Source organism: Rhinoderma darwinii, chromosome 10 (genome assembly GCF_050947455.1).
Source record: "Rhinoderma darwinii isolate aRhiDar2 chromosome 10, aRhiDar2.hap1, whole genome shotgun sequence".
Classification (NCBI taxonomy): domain Eukaryota; kingdom Metazoa; phylum Chordata; class Amphibia; order Anura; family Rhinodermatidae; genus Rhinoderma; species Rhinoderma darwinii.
Genome location: NC_134696.1, coordinates 26,518,035 through 26,537,197, shown reverse-complemented (window position 1 = coordinate 26,537,197; position 19,163 = coordinate 26,518,035). Strand labels below are relative to the sequence as shown.

The window sequence follows — 19,163 nt, the reverse complement described above, 5'->3', positions numbered from 1 at the left end:
AAGAAAAACACCAAGAATGTCAAAACTAATAAATAATCTAAAGAGATAATCTCCATGCTGCAAAATAAAGGAGCAGTTTTAAAGGGGACCAGATGTAATATACATATAAAGGTGTCCTGAATATGAAGATTTTCTATTGATATTATGTTACATGTATGATCTGTAACATACATCTCTTTATACTATACAGAGCACCTACCGCCATAGGGAAGTTGGATCCAGCGCTGGATCCAACTTCCCTGTTTCTGCCGTATCTTCTGCGTGTGCCGACACGAGGATCCGTGTTGCTGATTCTTATACCCTTCTGTGACAAGGTGAGCTGGAGGAGTTCCTTCATATATTTTTTCTTGTATTCACCTACCGCCATAGCTTACAATTGTCCTTGTTCTTTAACCCCTTGTCTTGCCTGTTATCCTTAAAAGCGTTGCCTGGTTTAGAAAACCCATTTTATAATACTAAAAGAGAGAATTCTGAGTTATGAGAGTCCTGAATGGGTAAGCCCCTCTACTATTAGCCAGAGCATCTTTCTGGGGGACCCGGCAGGTCACTGCATTACATGGACGACTAAATTGATTTAAACTGGAACGGTGTAATGCTTGATTACACCTGTGGTGGCGCTGCAGGAACATTACACTCGGTGGCATGTTTCCTTACAGATTGCAGCTGATCGCTGGGGTTCCCAGCTGCACACTTTGCTTATAGTACAGTGACCCTTCTAGTAAAAAAGGCATAGTCCAAGGAGGATAAACCCTTTAAGCTGCTCAGTTTCGGTTCAGTTTTACCGCACTCTCTGTTGACTAAGTGAGAGGTACCTGAGTGAGAGCTTAGAACGACCATTAGCAAGTACATGTCACCTATGTGCAATAGTTGAGGAGTCAGCTGTCCATCCACATCCCTATTACCCCCCCAGGAATGATCAGATATTCTGTACCAGGTTACTAAGGGTTCATGCACATGGCCGTTTTGTACAGCGCCGTAATAGGGCTGCCATGCAGGTGCACGAGGCTTATACCGTGTCTAGGATTTCATACCGAGGTTTCTCATGGCATGCTCCATCAGACTATGTACAGAGGTATTCTCCCTTAAAGCATTGCCTCTAGAGGAGAATATATCCATATATACGGGGTCTGACGGAGCCTGTACAGCAGTGCACGAGCCCTAAATCTGTGTATGATCATGATCTCCCCTCTACACGACCAAACGTTGGACTAGGGTCGTGTATGGTCAGTGAATGTCACCTTGAGCCCTGCCTGCTCTAAGTAGAGGAGAACCAGGCAGTAGGGCGTTCACGTTCTCCTTTATATAGGACTGGTCTGGTGGGTAAAGGCAGGTGTCGGCTCTAGTATTTGAGGACAGTCGAGCTCCTCTTGAAACGTTCAATATCCAGTTACCTTTTTAGTGGATTCCAGGGATTGCTGGTGTTTGGTGTCAGGGTTTGTGTCTTTGAAGCTTGGCATTTTCTTCAAAGCATCCTTCAACTGGCGGAATTCCTCCATCTGGGCCTAGGAGAAGCCAAGCCGTATAGTAAATGAGCAGGTGGTCAGGTACATAGTGCCGCAGGTACGGGCGACATTTTATGAATATACATTGTATATATATTGGAAATGGTCTTCATTGTTGGAAGGCAAAAGTATTAAAAAAAAAAAAATCAAAAAAATTGAGCCCCTGACAAATAAGAGCTGGAAACCGATTGGTTGCTACGGGTGAGTGCCCCGCCATCTTGATAAATCCTTCCTGTGTGCAGAATAGACGCAATGGACTAGGACACAGAATTAAAGCGTAGATTCACTTGTGAAGAACGTCGGCTCTCCTACTCGAAGCTTAAAAACTGACGGCGGGAGACGTGGCAGGGCAGGACGGTTGTTAAGGCAATTGTCGGACACCTCATGTGCTCAGGAGCTTTACAGATGAAGCTTTAGCATCTGATGGTTACATTTGCAACAGGCCTCCCCTGCAGTCTCTCCCACCCTCAGTTTTGATCTTAAAGCAGGAGAACCGACAATCACAAGTGGAGCTCCCCTTTTAAAGAACCTCAGTAGCCGCCCAGATATTTAAAGGAATTTTCTATTTTTATGTAAAAATAGTTTATAAACACTTTAGAACTCTCTAATATTTTGTGCTTCAGTTCCTCACCATTTTCAAAATATCTGTTTTCTTTCAGTGAATGAATCCATTCTTAATTACTAACAGAGTCTAAAAAAACAAATATGGTACAGACCTACAACTTCTCACAGCTGAGAATATGCTACAGAGTGTAAGCTATGCTCTGGACTCCGGGCTAATACTTTGTAGCAAGGGGATTGTGAAGACTGGATACAATGGTACACACCTTATAATAATACTAATATACACATCACATCAGATGGTTATTGTAGCGCCTTCAAGTATCATACTCTAGCAATGTGGCCCTCGATCTCTGCACTTGGTATTGAAGGGTGTTTGTTCCTTTAAGGATTCTGCAGCATATCTGTTATAACAACCATAATCTGCTCCATTTCAGAAACTGACGGAAACCCACAGAGAAGTTGTATGGAATAAACGTCGTTCTGCTAGTTCTGTCAATCACACGATCACAGGTTACAATGGAATGGAGAGAACCGTTACTTGTAAAAGCTTTTATAACGTCTAGTGGGTGTAAAGCTCTGAGAATCCTGAACAATCTTCATCAAGACACGAAGGGATGAAGGGTGAACAGTAAAATACAAATAAATGACACATTAGAAAGCATTTTTACAGCCCACAATCTTTTCTGGAGGATTCCGCTGCTAATTTGCAACCTGAATCTTGCCATGACACCATCACTCCCCACCGCGAGCTCCACTTCCAAGTCCGTCTACGGTTAGGGTCCTTTTACGCCGGCCCATTGTGGCCGTAACAACGAGCGCCGATTAACGAGACAGCTCATAGATCGGCACTCGTTTGCTCTTTTTACAAGAAGCTTATGTTTGGGGACAAGCGATCTTTAAAAGGTCACAATTCACCTCTATCGGGATGTAACTGCAGAGTCAGATGGGGTTGCAGTCTCACTGGGCATAAAGTGGACGACTAGTCATTTGCCAGATCTAGCACACACGTGTGTGTGTGTGCGCGCGCACGCGCGCGCGTGCGTGTGTGCGCGCGCGCACGCGCGTGCGTGTGCGCGCGTGTGTTGGGGGATAGATAGATTAGATTAGAATAGAATAGATAGATATACGAGTGATAGATAGATAGATATGAGAGAGATAGATAGATAGATAGATAGAATAGACAGACAGACATCACCCACATACATATATACACACTTGAGAATTGATAATGCAGAGTTATAGAAAGTGTTATGATGGGTTTCCATTTATAGAGACCGGTCTACAGTTACCATTTGGTGTGACAGTGCACTATAATGCACATATAAATAATACCCATATACCAGACCCCAAGATTAATTCAGACCCCCAAATTGAAACCCCCACATGACTTCAGACCACATAATTAATTTAGACCCATTTAAAAAAAAACAAAAAAAAAAAACAACCTGTCTGATGGATTTCATTACATCTAATTATTATGATGGCTCGGCCACAATAATCATGACTACAGGGGCTCATTATTGGTGGTTTTCTATGAAAAATCTTTGAGTCTATGGCCGGCGTGCCAACACAAGTTACTAGCAGAACAGGAGAAGGTCAGTTGTATGCACACTGGACACGTTTCTTGGAGTAGACTGTACGTGAGTAATGCCAAGAGGGGGGATGCCAGCTGACTGCGGGAGATAGATGAAATCTAGTTAAAAGTCTTGCAGCACTGTAAATAATGCAGGGAGAATGCATCCCCCATAATAAGTATGTGAGAAGACTGTAGTATACTGATACATATGTAGCAGAGTTCAGCCGGCGTAAACACACTGGAGAGTGCAATACAGAGGACTGGATCTACTGCAGAACAGACGTGTAGACGGCAGGCACAAATAAAACCTTATAATAATCAATGTAAAGATGTACGGGGCGGTTAGCGCACCGCAGTACGGGCGGCTTCAAATAATGGCGTTCCAGCCCAACATAAAGTGGGAAAAAAGAGATTTAGTCCAAAATGCATAAACCGGTTACAATAGCAATGATTATTTACAGGCAAAATCAGGTTCTACAAAACCCGGTAGACAGCCGATCCAGCAACGCCTCATGTATACGGCTGCAGTATGGATCCATAATACAATGACCATTAAGGTACCATACAGCAACAAATGGAGTGCCTAGGAGTCCATAATATGTGTGCCGCCATACAGAGAAGCGCATACCCCCCTCCAATGAGGAGTACTCGTAAAGGCTTATTGTAAGGATTGCAAAAGTCCAAGCTGCAGTAGCCCCACTGATCTGACTTTTATGATAGATCTCAAAGTTATCCTGCTAAATCTAGTAGGGCCATAGACATAGTCAAGGAAACGCAGTATTACCAGTAACCATAAACCCAAAATCTGCACTAGGAAACTGAATTGCTGCCATTACTAAATATGTAAATCCTGCAGAACCTCTTTAATGAAGGCGCAGGCTTTGGGTCAGTGTATAACATATGTGTATGCAGTTAGCTCCTACGCTCCCCCTAGTGGTGGCTTCACACAGTGAGAATTTTATCATGTAAACACTGACTATACAGAATATTTGGAGTTCTGTATCAGATAAACTGAGGTCTTATAAATATAAAGGTCGATCAGGATATTATTCGGCACAGAATGCTGGACCTGAAGCAGAGACATTCACAGAGGAGTGGGAACGTGAGATTTCTTGGTGGCATTTCCTCTTTAGTACAGAACTATATCAGGAATCTGAGGCATCAGCTAGAAGAGCAGCTCCCACCACAAGAATGCAGCTCGCAGCTCAAGCCAAGGCAGCGGAAATCAGTATTTTGCAAATCTGGGATTTGTGTGAATTGAATACTTAGTCGCTAGCGTGCGGAACTTTATAGGTTTCATTTGTGTAAGATCCTTTACTTCTACAAGCAAATTCCCCAAATAACTCCTGTTCCAGTTCGTGAGATCAGGAGACAATTCCATTTGCTCAGTTGAACAGAACGAGGAAACGTCTGTAGTTTACCATGAGGGACAGATTTCTATAAAGATGATCCCATTGCATTCAGCCTCAAGTGCTGCAATCCCCAAACCCCAGGAGAACTTGATGTCATCTAATGGAAGTTCTCCTTATACTTCACTACTCAATGAATTCACGTAGATAAAGGGAGGTAATTGCTGTATTATACAAATGATCGTATCATTTTAGAGGGGACCGGTCACTTTTTGACATTCACTGCACACATCAAGAGACAGATGATCTTATATAAAAAAACGAAGGCCCCCTGCACACGATCGTATTTTTCATCCATCCGTAAATACTGTTCATAAATACGGATCCATAGTCGTTTAGTCATCCTTAAATCATCCGCATATACGGAAGGGTGTCCATAAATACGATCCGTATTGCATCCGTATTTACGGATCCACTAAAAAACCAGTGAGAAATCTAGGGTAATCCCCTGGCGTTGCATAGCAACACATCCATAATTACGGACGCTACGGATGCACATCCGTAGCCGTTCGTAATTACGAAAGCCCCCAGACTTCTATGGAGAGTCCGTGCCGTAAGTACGGACAAAAAAAAAAAAAAAGGACATGTTGAGTCATTTCTACGGCTAGGACACCAATTCGTAAAAATACGGAAAGGTGTGTGTAGGCCATAGAAATGAATTGGTCCATAATTATGGATGACAAATACGGTTGTGTGCATTGGGCCTAAGGCAGTGGCTGCTATTGCACCCACTGAACAACCCCCCCCACGAGTTGTTGAGCGGCTCATGTGATCCCACACAGCCAATAAACCAAGAGGGACACACTGGTTAACGGGGCTAAACTTTTTTTTAACATCTCCCCAATCAGTGGGTATAGTACCACCCATGGCCTTATTGGCATTGAGGCATTAAATAAACTCTCCCCTGAAATAACAATCCTGGACCATATTTTTTAAGAACTCTACACTGTGCCATTCCTCTTTTATTCCTCCTAGAAATTTATTTATAAAATTGACAACTGGGCAATACCAGTTGGGGGTGTGTCCCTACACAGACTGACAAATGTCCAATCAGCGCTGACAGAGTGAGAATGTGTAGGGACACACCCCTTTGACAAGGAGAATGGTAACACCCAGTTGTTAATTTATTCATAAATTTCTAAGAGGAATAACAGAGGAACAGCACAATGCAAAGTTCTAAGAAAAGACGCTCTAGATTTGTTATTTCATGGGGTATTTACTAATATAGACACTTCAGGAGAGGCAAAAGGTTCTTTTTAAAAATAAAAAAAAAAACATATTTATTAAAATTTCCTTAAATCTGGCATACATTGGTCATTGGAAATTCTAACTATTTAGAATCTCACCTCCCAAAATGTATTAGGGGATGCGCTCATATATTGTGGTTATTATAAATTATTTTCTTTTGCTGGCAGAGTACTTCAATAATCCACACGCAGAGGAATATGACAGGTGATTTGCAGGATAACAGAGGCTGCGGTTTATGGCGGCCGGTCACTGGACTCCACAGAACAGATGGTCTCTAGTTTTAAGCTGTTTTATGACAGATTTGCAGGTTATTAATTATCCAAGGGAGCATGTTGCTAAAGAGTGTTCAGGAATTGCTAGTTAAGGATCTTCTAGTGTATTTTGAAGCATAGCCGCCTGCGTGTATATTTGCAGCTTTACCCATCCTGCGGTACATACAAGACTTTGATGAAATCCTGAATATCGTACAGGAATCTTAGCTGCACTTAAAACACATGGAGGGACCGAGCCAATGCGTTATTTTACAGAACACTGTCTCTTTAAGATTCCCTTGATGACGTCATACCAGATGCATTGAACCTGCCAAGTGTATCCTTAAATTAGGAATCCGCAAGTGCTCCAGGTCTCCAAGAAGCTAAATGAAAATGTCAAATTATTATGCAAATATCCTTCCTGCTTCCTAATTAAATAGCATGTTCAATACAGGAGCAGAGACGGCCTGGTACCAGCATTTAATTTACTTCAATGGCTCCTAGACAATCAATAGCAGCATTGTGGACTGGAGAACTCATTCACCTCTTCATTTTCATGACCACATGGAGGGTAAATTGACGTTATGCCATCAATTTTTAATTGATAAATTATGAAAAATACTTGTAGTTTTACTAAAGGCCTAGTGGGTGAAGATCAGAGGCAGTAAATGGATGCCGCTTTTAAGGCCTGGCACAGTTGCTATTTGGGTACATTTACTGCAAGATTAATTCATTAATTAGCTATTGTGTGTTGAGGACTGGTGGCTCAGATATTTAAAGATAATTCCCACCATAAAAAAAAAAAAATTTGAAAAAAATGGTGGCGTCCCTCTGCTATACCTCCTGGAAATGTAAGAATAAATGAACCACTGGGTGTTACCAGTTTCCTTCTTAATGGAGCTTGTCCCTACACGGACACATTCAGTACAGATTGTGGTCACACCGGGGAACGGTACCATCCAGTTCTCAATTCATGCATTTCCAAGAGGAATGACAGAGGAACGGAACGGCACAATGCTGAGTAAAGAAGCAGATATAAAAATGAATCAGATAAATAGACTTTTAAACATGACAAACAAGAAAGACTAAAAAAGGACGGGTGATATCTTTAGGGGTTAACGCTCTTTAATACTCCCTGTCAGCAGTGCTGGTTCAGCTGCATTCCCAAAGCACTTCACACAGATCATGAGTAACAAACCACAAGAAAAATAAAACTAGAATCTATATCAAGCAGAGGCGTAGCACCAGCACCCGGGGAAAAGATTCCGTTTGGCGCCCCCGCCCCCCGACATCTCCTTCCCGCTCGCCATGTTTGCTTTCTCTACTAATCAAGAGATGTAATTTTTTTCACCTTTTTTTTTAATGTAACGCGAGCATAAAACCATTTGTACATTTTACATAGTTCTATAAGGGAGTTACCAGAACAATAAATTAAAAGAAAATAAATGAAAGAGGTCAGTGTGCCTGACTAAAACAGATTGTATAACGGAGACTAATGAGTCTATTTGGCGATATCTTGTAGATGCCACCATAGCTGCCCCATACAGTATAATTCCCACACAGATGCCCCCATACATTATGCCCACAAAGTTGCCCCATACAGTATAATGCCCACACAAATGCCCCATACAGTATAATGCCCAAACAAATTCCCCCATACAGCATAATGCCAAATAGATGCTCCCATACAGCATAATGCCCCCATAGCTGCCCCATACAGTATAATGCCCACACAGATGCCCCCATACATTATGCCCACACAGTTGCCCCATACATCATAATGCCAAATAGCTGCTCCGATACAGCATAATGCCCGTATAGCTGCCCCATACACTATAATGCCCCCATACAGTCCACTTAGATGCCCCCATACAGTATAATGCCCTCCAAGCTGTCCCTAGTGCCATTGCACATGTAGATAGTGCCACAGTGCCCATGTAGATGGTGCCTATATAGTGCCACTGTGCCCGTGTAGATAGTGCCACACCCCCTTGAAAATAGCACCACTGTCCCTGTAGATATCGCTACCCCCCCTATAGATAGCGCCAATCGGGACTCCCTCTAGGAGCGGAATTCCCAGCCAGAGCATAGGCCGCGAATTCCGCTTCTAGCGGGAACCCCTGATGTCACTGTCCATATATGGACAGTGTCGTCAGGTGCTATTCCTGGAGTGGAATCCCCTGCCAGACCGTCGACAACGGGGATTCCGCTCTAGAGGAGCCATTGACATTACTGTCCATATATGGACAGTGACGTCAAGGGCTTCCCAGGGCACAGCGCTTAAAGTAGCGCTGTGCCCGGGGAGTCCTTGGCGAGCTGGGGAACTCCCACTGCTCCTCCGCTCTGAACTAATGCTGGAGCAAGGAGCTGACCGTTCCTTGCTTCAGCATTGGGTTCAACTGTATCTGCGTCCTGAGGATGCAAATACAGTCGACAGCGGGACACCGCTCGTAAACCAGGACTGTCCCGCTGAATCCGGGACGGTTCCTCTCCCGGAGGAGGAGCCCCTGACATCACTGTCCATATATGGATAGTAACATCAGGGGGTATTTCACTCTAGGAGGAGTATTCAATTGTATCTCAGCCCGACCTGACACCCCTACCTTCTCTCCTAGTTGCGCCTGGGGAACATGGCCTGCCTGCCTGCCACCCCCTTAGCTAAGCCACTGATAGCAAGTCAAATAAAAAACTCCTTTATAAGGTGTCTAGCACAGCTCTCAATACTGCAGGACCATAAACATCCATTAAAAGCAATGGTCACCGATTTATTTCTGTGGGTGCCCAGCAAAGCTTTGAAAATTAGCAATTTATCTGTCAAGTTACCCTTTCCCTCTTAGTAGTATGGAGTATGACAGCCAGAGTGTGCAGCTATATGGTGCCTCTGTACAGCACCGCATTATGGCGATATTCTTCCCTAAAAACAATGCTTCTGCTCCTCATGGGTGGAGTTACCTGTGCACCGAGGAGCTGCATGTGGACATCCTGGTGGGCCCTTCTAAGCAGCTTACTCTCCTCCCGTAGTTTTAATATGGTATCTGCAATTCAAGAAATAAAAAATACAGGAACAATGAGAAAGGTCACCTAAACCTGTCCTGAGGAAAAATAAAAATAAAATAGACAATCAGATAAGACTTGACATGAAACTTACTCGTCCCGGTACAAAGAGGCTCTGAAGCAGCTGGCATGTCAACTATAAGACACAAATTGTCCCAGCTGCTTCAGAACCTCATAACAAACAAGTGAGATTTATCACGACTGGTGGAGAGGAAACGTGGAGGACTTGCCCATAATAGCCAATCAGGTTGCAGCTCTTACTTACAAAACGGCCTCTGAAAAGTGAGAGCTGTAAGCTGATGGGTATGATTATCAATAACCAAATTACTTTGAGAAAAGAGAAAGCTTCGTGAAGCTTCCTGGTCCTCTTCAAAAGAGGTTCTGCAGCAGTTGGCAGTATGTTATGCCTTATTCATATTTTTACAGTTGGGATATATCATGTCATTAGAGATAGTCATGGGTACTAGGCCATAGGCAAATCTGCAGTAGAAACCAGTTGCTAAAACTCAGATTTCTGCCGTGTATTAGCCCCATTGTAATTCAATGAAGCTATTGCGCAACTTTTCATTGCGGAATCATCTGCAATATTAAACATGCTGCAGGTTTTATAATCCGCGCGGTTTTGATTATTTCATGCAGATATTTTCCCTAAACAAATGGCAAAAATTCACATGTATTTCATGTGGAATGATAGAAAATCTTAATCCTGACAGAATCCTGAATGTGTGGCCATAATGGGGTTGTCCAGTTTAGAAAACCCATTTCCATACACCCTTATTAGGGAGTTCGGAGTTAATAAAGGGGGTCCTATGTTCAGGATCCCCATCTCTTGGCCAGAAAGGAGAGCAGTCACAGAGTGTCTCTCGCTCTGGAGGACCTGCCCTGTCCTGTATTACACAGACAACCCATTGATCTGAATGGACACGGTGTAATGCTCAACTTCCCCTATGGTGGCGCTGCAGGGAAATTAAACACTTGCTGACAGATTTCAGCTGATCGCTGGGGTCCCAGTAGGAGGGCACTTCGTAATCGGCTTATTGTCCAAGGAATTTTATAACAAGTAGGGATTATCCAAACAGAGGACGCCTTTAAAGTGAAGCTGCGCACAAGATTTTGCATACAAAGCAATTCCACAGTATAGAAATTGTATTCTTTAGCTATGGGAGTATCCGGATAATAACCTGCGGCTGTGTCAGTACAAGTCACATACAGTCCTGATAGAGACGCTCTCACCTTGCAGACCCACAATCTCGTTCTCTTTCTCTCGCTGAAGTTGGATCAGTTGTTGACTTTGCAGCTCTACGGTTTTGCGATGTTCTAGCTTTAAATTGCTGTGCTCCACTTGTAAGTCAGACAGCTGCTTCTTCATTTCTTCATTCTGATTCTGCAGGAAATAATGAATGATCAGGCACCATTTCAGCTCTTACCATTCCATGTGGCCCCCGTCTTTATAAAAATCTACCCGTAGTGGCGGAGGAAGTGAGCGATACCTGCTCTAGGTAGATTTCTGGCTCAGAAAAGCAGTTGTCACTATTCCAGCCCTCCTACATATCTTCACTACACCAGCACCTACTACTGTAATATAGAATTTGGCCCTGTTCACACAGAGTTTTATGCAGCCAGAAAAAAATCTGGCTCAGAATTCCTTCAGGAATTTTGAGGCATATTTTGAACTGCCTGCACATATTTTTTCACAGCGATTTTAACCTGTGGCCATTGCAGCTACTGCAAGAACCGTAGGCAAAAAGACGTAGCGAAAGACGCTCAGAAACTGGATTTGTTTCAATGGGAGGTCAGAGGTGGAAACCGCGGCAAGAAAGGAAATGCCGCTTTTTTTCCCCCTGCGAGTGGCCAAAAGCCACCCGAGAGAGAAAAACACCTGTGCCTCCCATTGCAATCAATCGATTTCGGCCCTTCTTTTGGCACGGATTCAGACACTGTTTCTGCGTCAAAATTTGCGCCAAAAAAACCTCAGTGTGAACTGACCCTTATATAGACAAGGATTTAAAAGAGGAGAATTTTTAATATCTGGAGTCGTATTCATTATAGGCTCCAGAATAGGTCGCAGCAGATATAACTATATACAGTATGTAACCGGCAAAGTCATACAGCAGAAGAATATCAACTGGTTCGGTGATACATGTGCGAATATATTATTCTATCATGTACTCCATATACAAATCCGAGAGCAAATAAAATGCATCACAGTCTGCAGCCTGTTACTAATAAGGGCTTAAGGGGCAATTTAATCCCCCCAGCTGCCCAACCCTCAACTAGAACCGCTCTACCTGCACTCTGGATCAAGAAGAACATGGGGGTAATGCCTTATAATGCAGTACCTAAAAAAAAAAAAAATCCACAACACCTGTCTCCTCTCCTGACAGGTCTGTTTTAGTGAATACCGGTACTTGCATTCCTCATGAATAAAAAATTCTGGGGCATCTTTTCATAGAACTTTATGTTGTGCCGTTCCGGTTATTCCTCCTGGAAATGTATGAATAAATTGACAACTGGGTGTTACCGTTCCCTTTGTCAATGAGGCGTGTCACTATACACTTAATACGATCCAATGAGTGCTGTCAGACTGTGTAGGCACAACCTATTGACAAGGGGCATGGTGCCGCCCAGTTGTCAATTTAGTCATACATTTCCAGGCGGAATAACAGGAACGTCACTACGTAGAGTTCTAAGAAAAGATAGTGAGCTTGAACTTTACAGTGGGTTCCAAAAAAAACGTTCTGACATGCCTCAGAGGGGCGAAAATTTATTTATAACATTTAAACTTCTTAAAGATAAAAAAAAAGAAAAGAAAAAAAAAATTGGAAAAAAAATGTCGAAACGAAGGCATGCAATCATGTATATGTAAAAACGTTCAAACACAGTGAGAGAGGACACCGTATTCTCTCCATAAAAATCACATTCCACAAAAACCACTGGATTGGCTTCGATTGTTCGGAAAATGAGTCTTTACAAGAGCGGCTGAAGAGAGATGTGCCCATTTCTGAGCACAATAGAAACATCACAAACTTACCAATAAATATAGGATTACACGCCGGGCGGCGTAGACAGGGAAGGTTTGCTTTTAATAACATACTATTTATGCTGCAGCGATGGTCTATTATGGCCCAGGCAGCGCTCGTACCTAATCCTGTAACGTAGGGAAAATCACAATGGCCAAGTAGTTACATGGCCATTAAGGCAAAGAATTGCTGCCATTTTAAAAAAAAAAAGGAAAAAATAAGAGAAAGAACAGAGACTGAGAATATTTGACATTTTACTTCAGATTCCTCACTGCAAGTTATTAAAGAGCTCGGAGGGTGACAGCTCCGCTGTGTGGAGGGAGATACAGGACTAGGGGTCAATAGCCATGCATCATCTGCAAGGGACAGGAAGTGGCCAAGATAATTTTTTAAAGGGGTTTTCCAGAATTAGGGAAGGAGTCTGCTTTCTTTGCCAAAAACAGCACCACAATCGTGCATGGGCTTTGTCTGGTACTGCAGTTCAGCCCTATTAACTGTAATGGGATTGAGCAGCAATAACATACGTAATTGTGGTCAGACGCCATGCAGACCTTTTTTTTTCTAATCCTGGACTACCCGTTTAAGCTTAAAGTCAATGTCCACTTTTGAATGCCTTTTTTTATTTTTATTTTTTTATTCTGTAATAAATTCTTTATAATGTGAGCTCAGGTTTTCTGACACAGAGCTACAAATCCTTTACATCGATATAAAATAGTTAAAAGAGAACATGCTGGCTGCCTGAAGCTGCCACTAGAGGGAGCTCCTTGCATACTGTTTATACATTGAACTCCATAATATAGTATTCAATAAGCTCCCTCTAGTGGTGGCTGCAGGTAGCCAGAATGTTCTCTCTTAACTATATATACATAGCGGATTTGTAGCTCTTTATTAGAAAAACAAAGCTCTGACCACCATAGAGATAAAGAAATGCATCAGTGCAGACCTGAAAAGACAGGATGATAAAAGGTTAACATTAATTCGCTTAAATGTTGGCCGTGCCCACCAATTTTGACAGAATCGGTCAACAATGTAGTGTTTTTGTGGGAATCCCAACAGCCCCCTTTTGGCAGACATCAGAGGAAAGAAGGACTAAGCATGTTAAATTTCAACAAGCCTGATCCTTTGTTCTGATGGTTGATAAGCGGCACCACACACCTCTGGCAGCTGCTTATCCTCCTTTCCCTATTGAAACAATGGCCGAAATGAGCATGTATGTTTATAATGGACGGCTATCTCAGCTCAGGAAAATTCTAGTAGATATCTTATGTGGAAACCACACTAGCTTTTTCACATTGAAAATGGATTTTCATTAGAGTTCCCCTTTAATGGAGCAGTATTAACAGCAGTATTGGTCACTCACATCCGTGGGGCTATAAACGGATAGACCGACCTGGGTGGGTCAGGAAGGCAGATGTAAAGGATCTGCCAGACACAGCTTCTGTGTCGACGCCCGTGGGTAATCAGTCTGCACCTGCTCCTAAGTCTGAGAGAGTGACATGATCTTCTACCAGTCAGGCTTGGAGGCTGAGGAGTGGGAGAGCCTATCACAGCCTGGCCAGACGGAGCTAGCTCCCGCCCTCTGTCTATTTATACCTGCATTTCCTGCTCCTCCTTTGCCTGTGATTCTCCTGTTTCCTGGCTCTGCTGCTTGAACATTTTGTCCTCTGCTTCATTTTGACCCTGGCTTTACTGACAATTCTCCTGCTCTGCGTTTTGTACCTCGTACACTCCTGGTTTGACTCGGCTCGTTCACTACTCTTGTTGCTCACGGTGCTGCCGTGGGCAACTGCCCCATTTCCCTTAGCTTCTGTGTACCCTTGTCTGTTTGTCTGTCGTGCACTTATTGAGCGTAGGGACCGTCGCCCAGTTGTACGCCGTCGCCTAGAACGGGCCGTTGCAAGTAGGCAGGGACTGAGTGGCGGGTAGATTAGGGCTCACCTGTCTGTCTCCCTACCCCGTCATTACAGCAGAGGTCCTAGTTACATACAAGACCCACCGAGGCTTGGAGCGGTTAGTAATTCCTTCATATAATATTATTTTCAGAGGACGGGATAATTTAGTAAATATTTCTCGGGAGCACGTACAGTTCCCTCTAAATTAGGCCATTTATCAAACAATTGGACAGTAGTTGCGGTCGTAAGTACCTTGTGCCCGCCGTCCAAGTGCATGGCGCCTTATAATTGTATTCTGCATAATGCAATAAATCCCGGCTACTGGGGCACATTGTAATGTTAAAGCCCGGCCCACCGGAAGATCTTCTGGTGGGCCAGGCAGATCCTGATCTCACTCAGATGTTCAACCTGCTAAACTGTAACCCAAAATACAACAGTCACATATTAATCAGCGCCTCTCGCATACAGCAGGGGTAGCTTCTCCCTGCATAGCCAACTATTTGTTGGTGTCTGATGAGCAGAGACTTCTTACCGCTAAACTCTTTTGGCCCTGCTCAGGAGCAAAGAGGGCGACTATATCTATATACACTTACATAAAAGACCCCATACTTTAAAGGAAGACTGAATATTTTATCTTTATGGAAAAAAGAAACAAAAAAACCCTCTGGTGTGTCCATAGTTGCCAATGGCTCCCAATATGCTAATTTTCTATATAGTTAGCCAATGGGGTGGAGCTAGCTTTCCTGCCATGGATGCTGTCCAATCAGCATGAGGCAGCTTCAGAATAGTTGATGCCTAGCCTTTGGATAGATGGCGCCCAGCGCAAAATTTTCTTTCGGCGCCCAACCACCCCATCATAAAAAAAAAAAAAAAAAAAGTATAATGCCCTTTTTATTGCCTCCACACCGTATAATGCCCTTTTTAGTGTTTCCCACACCGTATAATGCCCTTTATAATGCCCGAACACAGAATAATGTCCCCTTTAGTGCCCCTACACAGTTTATTGCCCCCATACAGTATAATGTACGTGAGAAGCGTCATAGGAAGGTATCGAGCACGCTCACAGGCTAAGCGCGCTCCATTGTTAGCGTGTGCCAGCGGTGTACTACAGCTGACACCAGGGACTGCAATCGCGCTGTTCCTTGCAGTTTAACCTGACAAATGCTGCAGTCAATCGTGACCGCAGCATCTGAGGTGTTGAATGGAGGGGGGGTGCCCCCTCCGACAGCTCATCACCCCCCCCCCCCGCAACGCCTCCGGCACGGCTTGACAGAAGCCTATAAAAATTACAATATACTGCAAAACATTAGTATTGTACCAACGATCGCTGGTTCAAGTCCCCTAGGGAGGCTAGTAAAATGTGTAAAAAAATAAAATAAAAAAAAAGTTTAATAAAAAAAGGTATTAGAAGTTAAAAAAAAAAAAAAAAAAAAAACACTTTCCCCATTTTTCCTCTGAAGTAATGTAAAAAATAAACAAACTTGGTATCGCTGCGTCCGTAAAAGTCCAAACTATTACAATATACCATTTAACTTGAACGGTGAACGACGTGAAAAACAAAAAATTTAAACTGCCAAAATCGCTGTTTTTTGGTCACCTTAGCTCGCAATTTTTTTAAAATAAAAAGTTAGTAGTAAAATATAACAAAAAACTATATACATTTGGTATCACCGTAATTGTATGGAGTTTAGAATAAAGTTAAGTTGTCGTTTTTATCACAGTTAAAGCCGTAAAAATGAAAGCCAAATAACAAAATGGGAGGAATCAGTTTTTTCCAATTTCAGCCTGCAAATATTTTTTTTTCCGTTTCCCAGTACATTATATGGTACTTTAAACAATGTCAATAGAAACTACAACTCCTCCCGCAAAAAATAAGCCCTCGCACCGCTCGATTGACAGAAGAATAAAAAAAGTTATGGCTCTTGGAAGGCGGGGAGTAAAAAACAAAAATGAAAAAATGGCTCAGTCCTCAAGGGGTTAAGGACACAGTATTTTGTCCTCCAAGTGTGTTCACACATTATATTGCCCCCTGTAGTGCCCCTACATAGTATAATGTCCCCCCTCCTCTCCCTGGGTGCCCCACACAGCCCCCCCTTGTGGATAGTGCCCCCCTTGTAGACAGTGCCATACAGGCCCCCACCTCCCCCTTGTAGACCGTGCCATATGGTGACAGCGCAGCGCCCACTTCCACCTGCTGGAGTGATGTGCCCTGTGCGACGGCACAGGTCACACACCCCAAAGGCCTACCCTACGCCCGGTTGGCTAACTATAGCAAATTAGCATATAGGGGGCCAACACAACAGAGGGCCATATCTCTGGAACGTGGAGGTCTAGGAAAAAGAAAAACAGCGCTGGAATCGGGGAGACAGCGCTATTCAGGTCAGCGAACTAGTTAAAGTTATAGGACCTAGTGACAGGTCCTCTTATGTTAAATTAAAAGCGCAGTATTGAGGACGCTCCTGTATCTCCTCCATGGCCGATGACATATTTTGCAAATAACAAATGTTCTAAACACGATCATTGAAATATATTTTGGAGACTGGACTGTCCACGTAGGTGAGGAACCTCCTAGGATTCAGATAGATGAAGTCCAATCAGTTCTCATGGCAACAACAGAAAACGATGATGAGGATGGATTGAATGACCGGAGTGCCGTTGGGTTTGCGGATGAGGTCAGGATAACCAGTCATTTTGTTACAGTGTTTACGGTCCGCACATTGTACAGAGCAGACGCCCTTAAGGCTTGTGCTGTACTCAAGAACAGAACATTAAAAAAAATAATGTGCGGATTGAAAATGATGTCTTCTGATCAGGTTCACCAGTAAAAGCGCATTTAACCCATGTATGATCTAGAGCAATGACGCATTACAAAATTAACTCTAGGATGGAGGGAAAAAAATGCCCCCTAGGAGTTCCTGTTCACCTCCAAAACTGAAACATTGAATTCAGCTTCGCATCTTCCTTTCTTTTACCACCGGCCGTTCTACTGTTGCAAGACTACAACTCCCAGCAAGCCCTGACAGCCATAGTGGGAGTTCGAGTTTGCAACAGCTGGAGAGCCACAGGTTGCAGACCACTGTATTAAAGCAAAAAAATCTGATATGTCACCCACTGGCCTTAGCCCATCTTGCTAATCAATTAAATAAATTTATTTGTACCTCTTCTTAGACACTGTTCACGTTGGAGGATCCATTAGGAGCTTCTGTCAGCAATTCTGTCAAATTTGACGGCAACCATGACAGACTCCAAAATAATACACAGAGCTCCAAATCCTCTAGCTTTCCTTTGCACAGTTAGGCTGGGTTCACACGACCTATTTTCAGACGTAAACGAGGCGTATTATGCCTCGATTTACGCCTGAAAATAGGGCTACAATACGTCGGCAAACATCTGCCCATTCATTTGAATGTGTTTGCCGACGTACTGTGCAGACGACTTGTCATTTACGCGTCGTCGTTTGACAGCTGTCAAACGACGACTCGTAAATTGACTGCCTCAGCAAAGAAGTGCAGGACACTTCTTTGCCACGTAATTTGAGCCGTTCTTCATTGAAGTCAATGAAGAGCAGCTCAAGATTTCCGAGCGTCACAGACGCCTCGCATAATGCGAGGAGGAGCTTTTACGTCTGAAACGAGGCAGCTGTTTTCTCCTGAAAACAGTCTGTCTTTTCAGACGTAAAAGCCTCTCATCGTGTGCACATACCCTTATAGTTAATGATAACATTTTATCTGCCTGCTGCCACCACTAGGGGACGCTAGTATTGAACTTGATGGGAGCTGTAAGCATAACAATATGTAGGCAGTGAGCTCCCCCTAGTGGCGGCTGCAGGCAAACGCTTGACTGTGACGGGAAGCAGTTCTGTGCCGTGCCCCCTTCAACCACAGGACCCATTGCAGACGCATAGTGTGCCTCCATAGCAAATACGCCATCAGTTATAGCAGGTCTTAATAATGCTGAGAACTCCAAATTTTCACTTTATTAGACAATCGATTCACCTGGAAAAATGGGGTTGGTTGTTCTTACCTTGAGAATCTTGTGTTGTGAGCTAAGAGCCCCATAGCGATTCATAGAATCTTGCTGAAAGAGAACGCAGGGTTAACAAGACAGATCAAGATCACATCATTTCATCAAAAAGAAAAAAAATATATCAGTCCCTGATAGTCCTTAATTATTGGTTATGAAAAAGTGAAATAGAACTAACACCTGTATATATTGGGTTGTGAACATACAACATACAGGGATGGACGTTGGCATGAGACAGAACGTGGTCACCCAAAGTCCACCATGGCGCGAGCCACTCTGCACTCCGGCTGATAATCTGCTCTTCCGTGGCCCCCCACCAGACTGTAGCGATGACGTGCTGTATTTGAACCGTGTCGTTCATACTTAGATCACCACTGCGGCCTGTGATTGGCTGCCATGGTCACATGTCGCTGTGGCCTAGTAAACAAAGACAGGTTGGGGGCCACGAAACCATCTGTGTGTGAGAGTTGAAATGTAATTATATGTGACCATCTAATATTTTAAGCCATATTTATGTCAATCTGGGTTTTTTTAGGAGAAAAAAAAAAAAAAAAAACCTTTAATAACTATATAATGAAAATAATAATTTCCTAATATATTTTAATTTCTCTCCATTTTCAAGAT

At 43.3% G+C, this 19,163-nt stretch overlaps 1 protein-coding gene across 3 annotated transcripts in view; it reads right to left on the bottom strand.

Moving 5' to 3' along the window:
* Positions 1-19,163, bottom strand: part of LOC142661899 (uncharacterized) — a 92,987-nt gene that overhangs the window by 30,667 nt on the left and 43,157 nt on the right. For all 3 annotated transcript variants that reach the window (XM_075839602.1, XM_075839600.1, XM_075839601.1), the window contains 4 exons: positions 18,540-18,593; positions 10,838-10,988; positions 9,503-9,585; positions 1,392-1,502 (listed from right to left, as the gene is read on the bottom strand). In XM_075839602.1, the coding sequence (XP_075695717.1) occupies positions 1,392-1,502; positions 9,503-9,585; positions 10,838-10,988; positions 18,540-18,593 (399 nt within the window). The remainder of the gene's footprint in view (positions 1-1,391; positions 1,503-9,502; positions 9,586-10,837; positions 10,989-18,539; positions 18,594-19,163) is intronic.